This window comes from Labeo rohita, chromosome 22 (genome assembly GCF_022985175.1).
Source record: "Labeo rohita strain BAU-BD-2019 chromosome 22, IGBB_LRoh.1.0, whole genome shotgun sequence".
Classification (NCBI taxonomy): Eukaryota; Metazoa; Chordata; class Actinopteri; order Cypriniformes; family Cyprinidae; genus Labeo; species Labeo rohita.
The window spans coordinates 12,993,919-13,009,398 of record NC_066890.1 but is presented as its reverse complement, the minus strand read 5'-3'; the positions used below and the strand labels follow the sequence as shown (position 1 = coordinate 13,009,398).

General features: G+C 39.2%; 1 protein-coding gene across 1 annotated transcript; it reads right to left on the bottom strand.

Moving 5' to 3' along the window:
- Positions 1–3,758: 3,758 nt before the first annotated feature.
- LOC127154192 (adhesion G protein-coupled receptor E3) lies at positions 3,759–15,262 on the bottom strand. The gene is made up of 15 exons (XM_051095600.1): positions 15,205–15,262; positions 13,860–14,243; positions 13,723–13,776; positions 12,453–12,484; positions 12,115–12,192; positions 11,805–11,994; positions 7,914–8,030; positions 7,586–7,767; positions 7,331–7,492; positions 7,047–7,256; positions 6,737–6,969; positions 4,613–4,679; positions 4,449–4,540; positions 4,207–4,369; positions 3,759–3,838 (listed from the first exon to the last, which is right to left on the bottom strand). The coding sequence occupies exons 1-15, from the start codon at positions 15,260–15,262 to the stop codon at positions 3,782–3,784; spliced, it is 2,079 nt and encodes a 692-aa protein (XP_050951557.1). The 3' UTR covers positions 3,759–3,781.
- Positions 15,263–15,480: the final 218 nt, after the last annotated feature.

Sequence of the window (15,480 nt, the reverse complement as noted above, 5' to 3'; positions counted from 1 at the left end):
TCACGGCCGATCTTCATGAGCCTAGTCAGGTCACTGCTGATCTCCTTGAACCAAGTCAAGTCACTGTAGAGTTCCATGAGCCAAGTCAAGTTATTATTATTGTTCCAGAGTCAAGTCCAGAGCACCCTCCTGAGCCTGCGCCTCCAGAGCGCCCTCCTGAGCCTGCGCCTCAAGTATGCCTTCCTGTGTCTGCTCCTAAGGAGCATCCTCCAGTGCCCACTCCTCCTGAGCGCTATCCAGAGGCCGCTCTTCCTGACCACTCGTCAGAACCTGCGCCTCCAGGGTACTCGCCAGTGACTACACCTCCGGAGCCCACTGAACACCTCCCAATGTTCTATCCTCCAGGACGCCCTCCTGAAAGTACAGCACCACCCTGGCTGCCTGAAGAGCCAGAGCTACCCCGACTTATTGTAAGACCGGTGCCATCTTTCCTCTACATCTGGGCTCCTTTCGGCGCGAGGACGCGCCTTCCGGGAGGGGGAGGTAATGTCACAAATCCGCCACACTGTCTGTCACTCAATCTGATTTCACCAACTACATTTCCCAGAATCCTTCCAGGCTCCCGTCTGTCTCACCAGCCATAGTCACTCGTTCTCAATCACCTGATTACAGATCACGAACACCTGTGCACCCAATCACCACCACAGTATAAAGACCTACCTGTTTGCTTCACTCATCGGCTGGTATCATAGTTTCTCATGTTACAGGTATATGTACGTTTCTCTGTCAGTGGAATTGCTCCATGAGGATGTCCTGGAGGACTCCGGCTTGAACGGATCTGTGAAGGAAGGAAATTCAGACACTTTAAGGGAAGTGACTGAGCTGCTCTTGTGGAATGTTCTGTCTGCTTACGGTGTACTTACCCGTGTATTCCGGAATGGCTGTGAATTACCTGCTCAAAAGACTTCACTACTTATCTGTTTCATCATATCACTCTGTTGCTGCACCTCTATGTAAATAAACTGTTGAAACGCTATCTCTGCTTCTGCCCCTCTGTGCCAGCGAGACAATTAACATTTTGTAACCAAAATTCATTAAAATCATACAGGAAAACCTAAATGTAATCTAAACAAAAGCAAAATGCAGTTCATGCTTATATACAACATTTAAACTGAGTGATAATACAGATTCATTTAAGGTGTTCATTTACATTTTTTTTTTTTTTTTTTTTTTTTTTTTAATTCATGCAAATACAGTTTGTGGTTTATATATTTTGTATGAGGCATATGAATATCTAAAGAACAATACAATATTTCAACTAATCAACTGTAACATTGGTCTGGGAGCTTTCTGAACTCAATAATTAAAAATATAAATGTAAAGTTATACATCTGTTAATCTCACACAACTGTAGAATTCCATAGAAGCCATTTATTTCCCTTTACCATGCACACATGAAATAGTTTTTAGGAGTTTCTTGAAAAGTCTTAACAGACTTTTGTTATAATTCCTCAATGGTAGTGTAAAACAGCAGTCTTTTACCTTGTCAAAATCAACTCCGTTCACAGTGAGCCTGTTTCAGTGCATGTCCCTTTAAATGCTAATGAGCTCTGCTCACCCTGCCCCCTCTCTTTTGTGAGGTGACGAGTCGTTCTCTGAGAGACTGTAAACTTTAGCCGCGGAACTTGCTAACTAGCACATTATTAGGAAAGGCGATTTGCAAAGATTCATGCAAAACAAGAGATGGGTCTAAGGTAAGACGGTTGTGTGCATCAATAATCGTGGGATGGGCCTGTTCAGAACTACATCATTCAGCCACGATTACAGAACAGTAACCCAGGAAAATATGTGTTATTACTGACGATTTTAAAAAGAGCACTGGATGGATTTTTTTATTATTATAAGGTGGTTGTGTACACACTGCCAACACGCATTTATGTTCAAACTAGGGATGTCGCAATATACCAGTATTGATGATAATCGTGATATTCAAAGCATGAAATATCGATATTGTATTAATTTAGGGTGTGACAATATACCAGTATTGGTGATAACCACAACATAAATAGGACTCTTATGTTAGCATGACACGTAAATACTCCAGCGCCAGTATCTGGTTGACATCCCAGGTGGCAGTATTGCACCTTAACGCTGACACCTGTCAAGAAGACGATGCAGTGTGCGCAGCTACTCCAAAAAAGAGTCATGTCGTCCGAGTGGGAGAGTGAGAGGCTCTTTCCACATCCCAAAAAATGAAGCCGTTTTCAGTGTTCTGTGTTGTACTCAAACACACCTGAAGCTTAGTCTTAGCTTTTGCCGTTTAGTTGTAGCCAATATACTTTTGTAGTCGACCCTTGAAATATCCTATGAATATAGCACTTCATCGTTTATATCATGACGTTTTGGCCAAGTGTATTAAACAACAAAAAAAACTAACCACCCTTATAGCTACAATAAAAGTTATAACCTGTAGATTGATGAAAACACATAATGTGATGCACTTGCTGCCTCATCTTTTGACAGACAAAACACAGATCTCCGTTATTTGCTGGTCAAAAACCAACTCTATTTGATCTTGATTTTTTATTAAATGTTAAGTGTACACTGTAAAAAATAAAAAAACACAATTTGTTGAGTCAGCTTAAAATAATTTGTTACCCTGCTGCCTTAAAATTTTAAGTTCAGTCAACTAAAATAAGTTTAGTCAACTTGAAATATTGTACTAAGCAACAATTTAGATATTTGTGTTTGCTAAACTTAACAGATGGGTAAGTAACCCAGCTGCCTTAAAATTTTAAGTTGATTCAACTCAAATATCTAAGTTGTCACTTAGAATAAGTTAACATTTCAGATTGAATAAACTGTTTTTGAGTTGAATCAACTTAAAGTACCCTATGATTTTGTGAAACGCCACCACTGATTTAAATAAAGGGTGATTATATTAACATGTAAGATGTTTTCTTTACTCGTCTTATTTTTGTATTTGTATTTGCAATCAAGTCATGGCCAATGCAGCCTGTGCATAGCACTTGATTTTTTTGTTCAAATTACACAATTAAACTGATCTAGAAAACTGAGCGACCACATTGCTACATTAAACTATGTAAAATGTTAAGTTGGTCGCAGAGTCATGCACTCAATGCCTCATCTGCGGCCGTTCTAGGTCCACATTAAAACTGAATTAGCAGCACTTTTACTCCATGACATCATTGGGGCCGGTGCAACTATAGGTTAAAGAGTTTAAAAAAGGGTACACAAGTTAACAGGTTAAAGTATCAGTTTTGATGTCAATATTTATTTATCATAATGTTGAACTGGACAGTATCTTCTTTCTTGTTATATCTATGGGAGCTTCAAACAAGACCAAGAAAGTCAGAGTCTTGTGTCCTGTGTTTATCAGTATCCCTACTGTATGTTCATTGGGTAAAAAACAAAAACTAAATAAACAAAGTAAAAATTAATTTGGCTGATAATTTTTTCTCCCAAGGTTTCTGTAGGTATTGTGATATACTGCTATAGTGAATTTTTTTGGCCACAATAAGTGTGGTGTAAAAAATCTAATATCGTGACAGCCTTAGCTCAAACAATATGTAAAAGTGAATTTAGCATCCAATGACCCCTCTTAAAGAAGACTAAATAAAACAGTTCAGAGGTGAAACAGCTTTAGTAGTGTTAACAGCAATAAAATCAGATACTTGAATATGTTTTCTATCATTTTTAGAAAGGAGCGATGACTCTGACATTTAACATCCAAACCCATCGATTCTGTTTCATAAAATAACCTGTATATGAATGGCACTTGAACAGTATTTATTACTTTCTGAACGTGATGTTGTAGTCATCAGTGTTGTTTGATGCAGCAAAGACATCTGAAGAACTTCTTATACTGCTGTCTAACCTGGACAAGAATGAGACAAGAGATCAATTTAACCTCTGAAACTCATGAACCAGAATTTTAGAATAAACAGGTAAGAAAAAGAGGCTTTTAGAGACTAGATTTGCATGCTTTTCTTTTTTTTTTCCATTAAAAATGACAAAATAAAGAAAAGGGCATTTTCTGTCAGTTTAAATATAATTTTTTTAACAGTTGGAGTTTGAATAGTTTTGGTTCATTTGAACATTCAGTCACAGGAAGGAAAAGGAAGAGTAACAGTTTAAACAAACTGCCTCTGACATTCCACTCTTCAGGTCACAGGTCACCAAAATAAGAACATGGACCTCAGTGAAAACATCCAGATTATACATGTAAACTGAGTGATGTCTGACCTCATTATTGAGGACACAATAGATCAGGAAGATGAAGGTTCCCTGCTGGGAGTTCAAGATCAGGAAGAGGATCTCCAGCTCCTTCCTGCCATTAGTGAAGAAACCCAGAATCCAGGGGCAACCAAGAACCACAAACTGAGCCAGTGTTTTAAACACCATAATCCTGCAGAGAAACAGACAAAGAATAAGTTATTTATTGACTATATGTGGATTTATTTAGAGTGATTAAATTATAATGTTACTTGGTTTGTTTCATCTGTGAAACTTCAGCATTGAGACTTTTCAGAGTTGAGTTCAGACTGATGATGATCTTGATGAAGAGAAGCGTGTTGGACTACAAAGTAAAAGAAAAATGAATCAACCTGTTTTTCTTTTAGTATAAAAATGTAAAAAGAAATGCGTATACCGCTAGTATGACACAAACAGGACCCAGAAAACTCCAGATGAAGCCTTTATCGATTTTAATCCAGCAGCTGTTTAGAGAAAAATCAATATAATAACTGAATGAATTTGTCAGAAATGTATTTCAGGTGTTGGAAATGTCACAGTAGGGGAAAGCAGGGGCGAAGTTGTTGAGAAAGGTATATTTTTGCTGTGGCCTATAACTCAGAAGTGTGGTCTATTAATATCAGGTGGTATTTTGTAAAAATGTAGAAAGACTTCAGTATAATTTCAGTTTGTTACTTTCAACCCTGTTGGTTGGGACGAAAGTAACACACAGGTGGGTCAAAAGTAACACAACAATACAAGCTAGATTTTTTGTGTAACTCTTGTTTTTATTAAACATACATGACTATGACCTTGTTAATATGTAACTGCAAACATATATTGTCCTTAATATTTGCAAAAAAGTATTACATTTTCCTTTTAAGTTTCATCAAATGTTTCAAAACCTGAGTGTACAAACTTGAATTGTTTTATGTATTTATTTATTTATTCAACTTATTTTTGTAAAACATTTTTTAACAGAATGAACAATATGAAAATTAGATTAGCATAATATAAATTCTCAGCATAATTTAACAGTAGGCCTATTCATGTTTCCAGTCAGATGTTTGTATGCATAAATTCAAATATGCATAAAAACATCTACAAACACTGTAAATTCATAGGTGGAGTTGGAAAAGCTAAGGTATGGCTAAAACCTAAATACGACTAAGGTAAATGTGATGTAGCAACAGCCCTGAGACTGATATTCATGACAGAAACACCCTCTCATGATTATGTGGCTGAAACAGACCTCTGTCTGTCTTTCTGACCCTCACTCTTGGCATATTCTTTTGATATAATACAACATAAACATTTAGGATAAACGTTTTAATAAATGATGCAAGACACAGAAAGTCACCAAATTAGCATGGTGCGGGACAAAAGAAACACTTCTTGTGACTGTAGGGGCACAAAAGTAACCAGTGTTACATTCGTCCCGACAGAAACTCCTGACATTTAAATCTGATTTACTTCTATACTAAAAAACTCTGAAAAGCTAAACCTCGGGATGTATTACAGCACTAAATAAGATTATTACTATGACACATGAAATGAGAAACACAACAACTAATTTGAAAAAAATTACCATTTCCATAATTTACTTATTGTTTTTGAAAACTGCTTTCTGGACCTAACCACGGAAAAAATAACAAAATCACGTGATATTTCTCAGCCCCATCAAGGGTTGCGTGCTGAATGTGCTGTCATAGCTTGGAAAGCAAATTTAGTCTGGGCTCTGAAGGATCTGACGATCCTCAAATGCAAACTGTGTGTGTTTTGCCTCAGAGCAATAATACATTTGTGTTGTGTTTTGCTTTCTTTTTATATATTCTTCATTTATTCTTTATTCATTTATAATCATTAATCATTTCATCATTTAATTATTTCATTTAATCATATAATCATTTATAATAATCATTATAGTCATTTATATATTCATTTTATTGATTCATTAATTGATTAGTAATTTATATTATATTATAGTTGTTTTTTTATATATTTTTTCCATTGTTGTTTAGTCTTATGACTGTGTAGCTTCAAGGGCTGTTTGTCTTCATGAATAAGAGATACAAGGGAATGTTTATAGAAACTCAAGGTTTATGGGATGTTATTGTGAACCAATTTGGTATAACAATACTTGTTGAATTTGTGTTCTCCAGGCGAAGTTTGAACATTGAGACATACGCAACTAAAACTGTTCAATAAATTCTGTTATACCTTTCACTTCGTCTCCTGCTTCTGCTCTTTTCTGGCTTTCATCGGTCAACTTCATAACTGACAGAAACCTGCTTGTTAGTGGGGTTGGGGTAACTACAGCTTGCTGACTAGTTGTTCTGTTACCGGAAAGACTGATATTTTCTGACGGGATCTGGTGTCCGGGGCTGAATCCTAATTGTCTGGCGTGGGGACCTGATCTAACAGCTCTGAGAAAATAGCTTTGTTACTTTCGTCCCGCGTTACTTTTGTCCCCGCTCTCCCCTAGTCCAGAGCTGCTATATTTTCTTCTAACCAAATTAACTTAAAAACAACAACAACTCACCATTCGCTGCCGTAGCCTTCAGGAACCAGACCGACCGAGACACACACCACAACCAGAGCAATCAGATATCCAATCACACACAGGAATCCACTGCTAAGCACCTCCCTCTTTCTGGAGCTGATCTGTGATAGGTTCTTTACATAGATGAAGAGCATCACAGCTTCAATGAACATCCACACAAAGCCGGAGAGAAAGAAGAAGTGCAGAAGGCCTGAGATCACGGCACACAACACCTGGAGACCATGAGAGACGGTTATGATGATTCTCAGTGAGGCTGTGCTGAGCTGTAGGGCTCCTTCATCATTCTCACCTGCTTAGGCCGTATGATGTTCAGGAAATGCTGTGTGAGCAGAAACAGAAGATGAGCCAACAGAAGACTGATGCAGATGTTGATTCGAGCCACATTATTCACTCCAGGACTCCACTGACAAAGGGCAAATGTCAACAGGGCCAAACTGAAGAACACCAGCCCCACGATCACACACACCAGATTCAACAGATCCAGCAGTTGAGAGTCGCTCTGAGAAAACATGTCAGAGTACATGAGTGCCAAACCTGTGTTGTTCTTCAGTTTCTTCAGCAATGTTCTCGTACCTCTGGTGGACGGCTGGTTTGCATGATGAGAGCAAATGTCGACAGATGAACACAGGAACACACAGTGTAGCTGCTGTTGGTCTTTAAAACAGAACAACCATCTACAATCCACTCACTGATATTCCAGTAAACACAGGACAGAGAACTAGTGGGATCAAACTTCTGCAAAAACAAGAATGAAAAGGAATAAAAGAACAGAACACTGAATATTAGATGTTTTCAGATGTTCGACATAAACACATTTCAGTCTCTCACTCTGATGTGTCTGAAGGTGAAGTTGACTGGTTTGGTGAGTTTAGTGTTGGTGGTTTTGGGAAGAGTAGCTGAGATCACAGTGGACATCATGGTTTTAACAGTGTCATTTGATGTGTTGAAGAAGTCTGGCTTCAGTAGATTCTCCATCGTGCTGTAGCTCATGAAAGCCACAGCAGCTGATCCTGTGTGACAGAAACAAAAGAAAAATACATTATATTATATGTTAAAATAACTACAGCAACCCAAAAAAGTAAGTAAAAGTGGTTTAGTGGTAATGGTATGATGTATCTTCTTACATTTTAAAATCAAACTAAAACATTTGACATACTTTCATTGTTGCTCTTTGCGATCCCAATGAGATCGATGTCCACAGAAGAATTTGTCGTGTCAAGTTGTGGGATTTTATTTAAGGTGACATTTGGTCCAACCATGAAGACTTGACCCTCTGATTAAACACAAACTAGCAGTTATGTGCTATTTAGACTATTTAATTGTATGTACAATTGTATGTATAATTGTATGCACTAAATTTATATATACATACATACATATATATATATATATATATATATATATATATATATATATAAATTTATATATATAAAAGTGACTCTATTTATATATATATATTTATATATATACAGCGATATACCATAACAGCGATTAGTGTCACTTTTAGATGGACTCTATATATATATATATATATATATATATAGAGTCCATCTAAAAGTGACACTAATCGCTGTTATGGTAACTTTAAATGAATGTTATTTTTAATAAAACTGCAACATCTAAACCTCTGAAAGACCTGTAGACGTCTGACAGAAGTAAAGTCGCACTGGTTGGTAATGCGCACTGGTGGAAGGTAACTAATTACAAATACCTTTCGTTTCAGTACTTCAGTACATTTTTTTCTGCTTTATTGAGTATAATTAAATCGTGGTACTTTTACTTGAGTTGAAAAAAAAAAAATCATCTTTGCTCAATTTATTTTCAGGAGGAAGAACCCAAGCAAGCTGCGGAAACCATGAAGGAAAGACAACCCCAGGGGTGTGTCGCATCGTGCTGGCCTGTGGTGTGCTGCACAATGTCATGCACATGCACGGCATACCACTCAGTGAGGTGGAGGCACTGGCGCCAGATGACCCTGACCCAGAACCAGTGTATGTGCAGCCCAACCAACAAGCCATTCAGGCCCGTCAACGTGTGATTGCGGCAATATAAATAAAATATAAATGGTATTCAGAGATGGTATTCATTTTTTGACCAATTTCTTTTACAGTGTGAGTTTCAGATCCCACTACGTTGACGGCGTCCTCCAAACTCTCCCACTCATTTATTTTTCTTTTTTGTGCTCGTGCATGTGCGCTCAATTTCACGTTAATTGGGATGTACAAAGAGTTTAGTTTACGCAGAGTTTAATACATCAGATTTTTTTTGTGCGTACAGTGCACAGAGCACAGAATTACAGCTTTGTCCGTACACTATGTTTTAGAATGAATTCAACGCAAGTCTTTGTACATGAGTCCCCAGATCTTGGAAGGACCACCAAGGGTGATATAGACTGGCTTCTGAAAACAATAAAATCCATCATAGTGAGTATTGGAGCTGAAAGATTCAGCATAGAGGCACCAAATGCCTATGCTCAGAAGCAAAGAGCAGTCAGGATCCTGTGTCTCAGTGACTATCTTCAGACTGGCACCAATTAGAAGTAGAAATTATTACTGGTTGGACTATCTCAGTGACCCTCTTCGGAGTGCAAAGGCCCTCTCAGCAAGTCTGGAGTGAGGTAGCCACCTATTAGGGCTTTCATGGACGACCTCACAGTTACAATAACAGCCTTTAATAGTCGAAACAGCATAACACAGGGCAGGTAGGAACACACACATAACACAACATTGACGTTCAACACCGGACAAAGGAATGATGGGGCAGACACACTGTAAGTATTCAGTTAAGCGAGGGTAATTAACTAGACACAGGTGAATACAATGACTAATCAAACAAGAGGGAAAACCTTTGCAACTACGTTCACCTCAACTGCAAAAAACACTTCCAATACAAGACAAAGCGAAAGAAGCAGCTGCACAGCGATTCCACCGTTTGCCGCATCCTGTGTGAAAGGGCCTTTTAAACGGTCTGCGTATCAGAGTGTACCGGATTGAGTCCACAGAGCTAATACCCGTGCCTGTCACCCGTCCGACCCACACCCACACCACACCCGAGACATAAATATTATTCTACCCGTTACGTCAATTTTAGCGGGTCACCCGTAGGTACTCGCCCGCGTGGAGGACTCTGAGACAAGAGTGGTGATGATGGAGGGAGGAGCCAGAGAAGAGATACGAGGAGCCAGGGCGGACCAGATGGAGACAGGAGGGGCTTGGAGCAGGCAGTGCCAGGTGGCACTCAGGCCACAGCCGTAATGGCGGGCCATGGAGGAGGAAGGGCTAACGACTCCAGGGGGCCGACTGAGCAAGTGGCAGAGGAGCCCGAGGTGGAGACGGAGAGGCGATGAGCCGGGGTGACAAGGATGATCCGGAGGGCAGAGGAGGAACAGATTGCTCCGGCAACCGATATGGAGGCGTAGATCCGGAAGCCTGCAGTGGAGTAATTGAGGACCAAGGTGGAGCTGAAGGAAAGGCGGAGCCTGACGGAGCTGGAGCAACGGAGAGACAAGGCAAAGCCAGAGGAGTGGAGACCAAGGCGAAGGATGGTCGACGACAGACCAAGGAGCCGGAGGGACGAGGGAGCCCGGTGGAGCCAGTGGACTGCCGGATCACAGCGCAGAGGAGGGAGCTAGGAGCCATGGTCAATCGACGAGTCGAGGCAGAGTCCTGGACTCTGAGGCTGGAGACAGGGGATCCTCCACCCATGACGCCAATGGAGACTGGCAGACCCGCTGTGATCCCACCGCACAGATGGTGGGCTGAGGGTGAGCAGAGGAGCTGCCAGATGACAGCAGGGGAGGAGGCAGGAGCAGGTGGGTGGGCAGGCCGTTTTGAGCCTCCAGGCTCTTAGGGCTGCCCTTGGGAACAGAAGCCCTCTCCTGGCTGGATTTGGGAACAGAAGCCCTCTCTGGGCTGGACGGGGAAACAGGATCTCTTTCTGGGCTGGACCAGGAAACAGGAGCCCTCTCTGGGCTGGACTTGGGATCTGTGGCCCTTCCTGGGCCAGACGTGGGAACAACAGCCCTCCCTGGGCTTGACTCGGGAGGAGAGGGAGCAGGTCAGCATATACATCCATAATCACTTCTTCTAAGTTCAGCAGTTCCTGATCCACAGCTAGCTCACCCTCAGCTATGGTGCGGTGGGTGGAGCTCCTCTCTGCGATTTCACTGTCCACGGCTTCTTCCCTCGTGGCGGGCATTGTAGCCGGCTCTCACACCTGGTCTGACGTCACTTGCAGCAACAGCGATTCTCAGCTGTGTCACTCCATTCATTTTAACCAATTAAAAAAATCTATGCAGCTTTCAGACACAACTTTTTCTTATTTTAATAGTTTGTTTGAGGCAGTTTCCTTGGCATTATTTTAATGACAAATGTCCATTCAATTCACTCTCACACAAAACGGGCGTTTTTTTCTTGCTTACATGTGCATGCTCAGAAACATAAATAAGCACATATGACAACGGATGTAAATCAGTATTTATATATATATTTATATTGTATTAACTAGACACAGGTGAATACAATGACTAATCAAACAAGAGGGAAAACTAGGTCACGGGGAGCACATGGGGAAAAAAAAAAAAAAAAAAACACACAGACAGTCCATGGGCATGATGTTGGTATTTTTCCCCCTTTGTTTAAAAAAAAAAAAAAAAAATCCTGTGAAGCATGAAAACACAAAAACATGTTAACGCACTGTCATGCCAACCCAACAGGTGGTGATATAACCCTAAATGTAAAGCCATGTTGGCCAATCAAAGACTTGCTGGAGTTATGTCAGGAGTTTTCAAAAAGGTTCAGTTTCAGTGAGCTGATACTGTGTTTGCGTGTGGAGGAATGACCAAACCGCATAGGGCAATAGTGCTTGTGTTTCTCTTTCCTTCAGTGATTCTGCGTTTCCCGCTTTCTCATAAAAGCTTATAACTCTACACAATTAAACAGTTACTGCTGCATTTGTTGCTGTCTGACTCACCCCTGCTCTCTTGATAAAGTCACTGATATCATATGTAATCTGAGTTTTATCATCAATAATAATGGTCTACACTTACCAACAGTAGCAAGAGTAAAACTGACATTGTCACTTGTGATTGTCGGCTTCACCAATGTAGAGATGAGTTTTTCAGTGGTTTTTAACATGCGGTTTCCATAGGAGGCTAGTTCAGTTGGTTTTGCTGATGAAAATGACTCCAAAGTCTTCTCTGAAGTGTTGAAGGCCACAGTCAAAATGTTTGTCACAGTCTAATTCATTGATCAGATAAATGCAGTTCAACAGAGTTACTGTACATATAAATGTACAACATTGCTATGTCAGTTATTATCCAAATTAGATTTGATGATTTTTCTTGATCAGGCACTTACATTCAAAGGAAGCACTTGAGCTGTAATGTTCTCGATCTGCTCAAGAAGATTTTGAAAACATCCTCCAGAGGTCTGACTCTGAAATCACAATCAAGTGGTAAATAAAACACACTCTGTGATTTTAATCATGCTTTGCAAAATTAATAGCAAACAAATGTAAGTTTGTGCATGTAATCATCAGCAATAAATAGAAAAGCACATTCATTCAGTCATTCATTTCAAATATCTGACAATATGCGCATCTTATTGCACTGATCTATGGACTGTAATTCTCAGAAGCTGTGAGACCAACTATAAAATGTCCATTTTAGAAAGTCAACTTCAGAAAGTCAACTTACTGTGCATTCATCCTGCGGTGTTATATTTATAACTGCAGTGACAGAAAACAGCACAAAGATGATATTAAAACAAAACTGCAAATGATATAGAGTCATTTATGCAATATTATAAAAGCATAGAGCAAAAATAAATGATGAATGTGACCATGAGTATGGAAGCACCTAAGGTTTGTGTGTGTGTGTCTCTCTGATTTTTATTTTTTAAAGAAAAGTGCCCTCTCCCATTTTTTTTCTCTCTGCAAAAAAACAAAAAAAAACAAAAAAAAACTCGACTATAATTATTATTATTAGGGACCAAGCAATGACACTAAAGACTGGAGTAATAGCTGATGAAAAATTCAGCACTGCATCAGAGAAATCAATTATATATTAAAGTATATTAAAACAGAAAATCATTATTTTTAATTGCAATAATATTTATGTTTTTTTTTTTTTTTTTTTTTTTTTTTTTTTTTCTGTATTTTTGACCAAATAAATGCAGCCTTGATGAGCATAAGAGACTTCTTTAAAAAAACCATTAAAAATCTTACCGATCCCAAACTTTTGAATGGCGGTGTACCATGTAAATAACACTTTATATGAACTGTATTCAAACTGAAATATTATAGCCTTACAGGGCCTTAGAGTTAAGAAAAGTAATAAAGACAAGAACAAAAAAAAAAAAAACATCTGGAATCTAAATTTATTCACCATTTTGTTTGTTGCACATTTCTTTGTTTGTAGTTGTCTATGGACCTAATCAAACTACTACTACAAGCTACTATTTATTGATTGATTGACTGATTGATTTAGCACTGGCTTTAAAAAAACAAAAAACAAAATGTTATGCTGTGTTATGTAAAAAAGAATTCTAGATGTTACACATGACAAAAAATTCCATATGGAACATGTATAACCTTTTGTCTTGATTGTAATGCAATGTATAGTTCAAGGATAAATAAACAGAGAAAGCAGTGTAAGCCTTATATAATGCTTACTGATAGTTGTGGCACCTGGTGGCCGGGGTTGATACTGCATGCTAATGCTAGTTTATCTTTTTCCTTTTTGCCTCTTGTGGAGAAAAAGAAAATGTTTTTGAAGAGAGAAAAAAGTTATTGTAGAGAGAAAAATCTAGAAAATTCTGGATCTGAGAATGTTTTTTTCTACAGTGTGGTTCAAGGCTTCCATACACAAACATAGATGAACAAAAATTAGTTTAGAAATTAGATACATAAATGAAAATTAATACAAAAAAAAAAAAAAAAAAAAACTTAACATCGGACTACATTACCAGCTGTGCTTGTCTCTGGTGCAATTGTTGTAACAGTGCTGCTGATGTTAGTAACTGGAAAAAAACAATGACTGATGAATATTAATGAGTTAACAATAACACAAAAAAATACAAAGAGCTCATGTGAATATAATCACCTGCACAGTATGCTAAATAGCACCAAGTTGGACTAACCAGCTCATAGACATAATAATTGCCTGGACAGGCTTTGACTTTAATGGGGTAAGACCCGATATAGCAGCAGTAATTTTCCCAGTGACCACAGACATCTCGAGTGACGACTCCATCCTGTACTGTTGGGTGTCCACCACGGATCCACAGTGGTATATGGGTGCCACAGCTATACTTTGCAACACACGTGTCTGGGATCTGAGCGTTCACATTGTTAATGAAGAGACGATACCAGCCGCTCCAGGTGACTGACCCATCACATTTTAAAACTGAATCATATGTATTATTGGTGGATCTCCATGGATTGTCCAGCACAGTGTAGCTGTAGCAGGGGTCAACAGAAGGAAACACTGCAAAATAAATAAATAAATGCAGGTTGAATTAAAAGCATACATAATCTTATTTTAAAAATGACAACGGAAATCAGTAATTCCATTGTAAATTGCCATAACCTACAAAGCACACGTTAACATGTTACAAGTTAAACAACAATAACAAATATTTACGATGTGTTAAAGGGGTCCTATTATACTCTTTTATAAAGTCTTGATTTTGTTTTGGGGGTGTACTAGAACATGTTTTCATGCTTGGTGGTTCAAAAAAAAATATTTTTAACATAATTTACATTATTACAATACATTTCTCCCAGCCTGGCACAAAAGGCTTGATTAGTTCCGGGTTTAATGAAGGCCCGCCTTCCGAAAAACGAAATGTGTCGTGAACAGCTTAGACGGTATTTCAGTACTGCCACGCCCCTTGTCAAAGAAGCAAGTTCCATGTACAACTGTTAGTGCAAGCTAGATTTAAGTGATTCTTACATTTTAAACATGGATATTTTTCTTACAAAAACAGGAGGCTACAGGAGGCCTTTATTAACCCCCCGGAGCCATTTGAGGCACTTTTTTATTATGGATGGATGCATATTATTGGACTTGTTTTGGACTGATGAAGAGAAACACCCGTTTATGCCATTCTAAAGCTTGAGAGTGCCAGGATAAATTTTAATATAACTCAGATTGCATTCGTCTGAAAGAGGGAAGTCATATACACCTAGGATGCGGAGACTGGAGGGTGAGTAAATAATACACTACAGTAGTGTTGGGAACTATCGTCACCCTGCGAGATCACCAATATTGATAATGCTAATGTATTTAATTATTTACATACTTAGCGCCAGTATGTGAAGTGTGTGTCGCTCTTGTGTCGGCAATTTAATGTACCTCACCTACACACTGGTGTGGTGGCAGCGTTATCGTACTCACTCCCCAAACATCCCGGTGAGCTCATGTGAGATCCATTCACTATAAATACGCGTGAGTGAGCCGCGTTGTGGATTATCTCCGCTGACAAAACTCGAGACTTTAGCCATGGCGAATACACAAAGAGCACCGAAGCAGTGGTGTCTAACGAAAGTTGAGACCGTGAACTCATTCGAAAACTGGCGTCAGAACCTTGTTTACACGCTATCTTTGGACACTGAGTTTGCTCCCTTTCTAGTTGACGGCACGTGCTGGGAAAAGAAGACAAGGGCATCTCCATTCAGAGGTTTTACCGATGCCGATGTTCCCGCGGCGCAACGGCGCACGC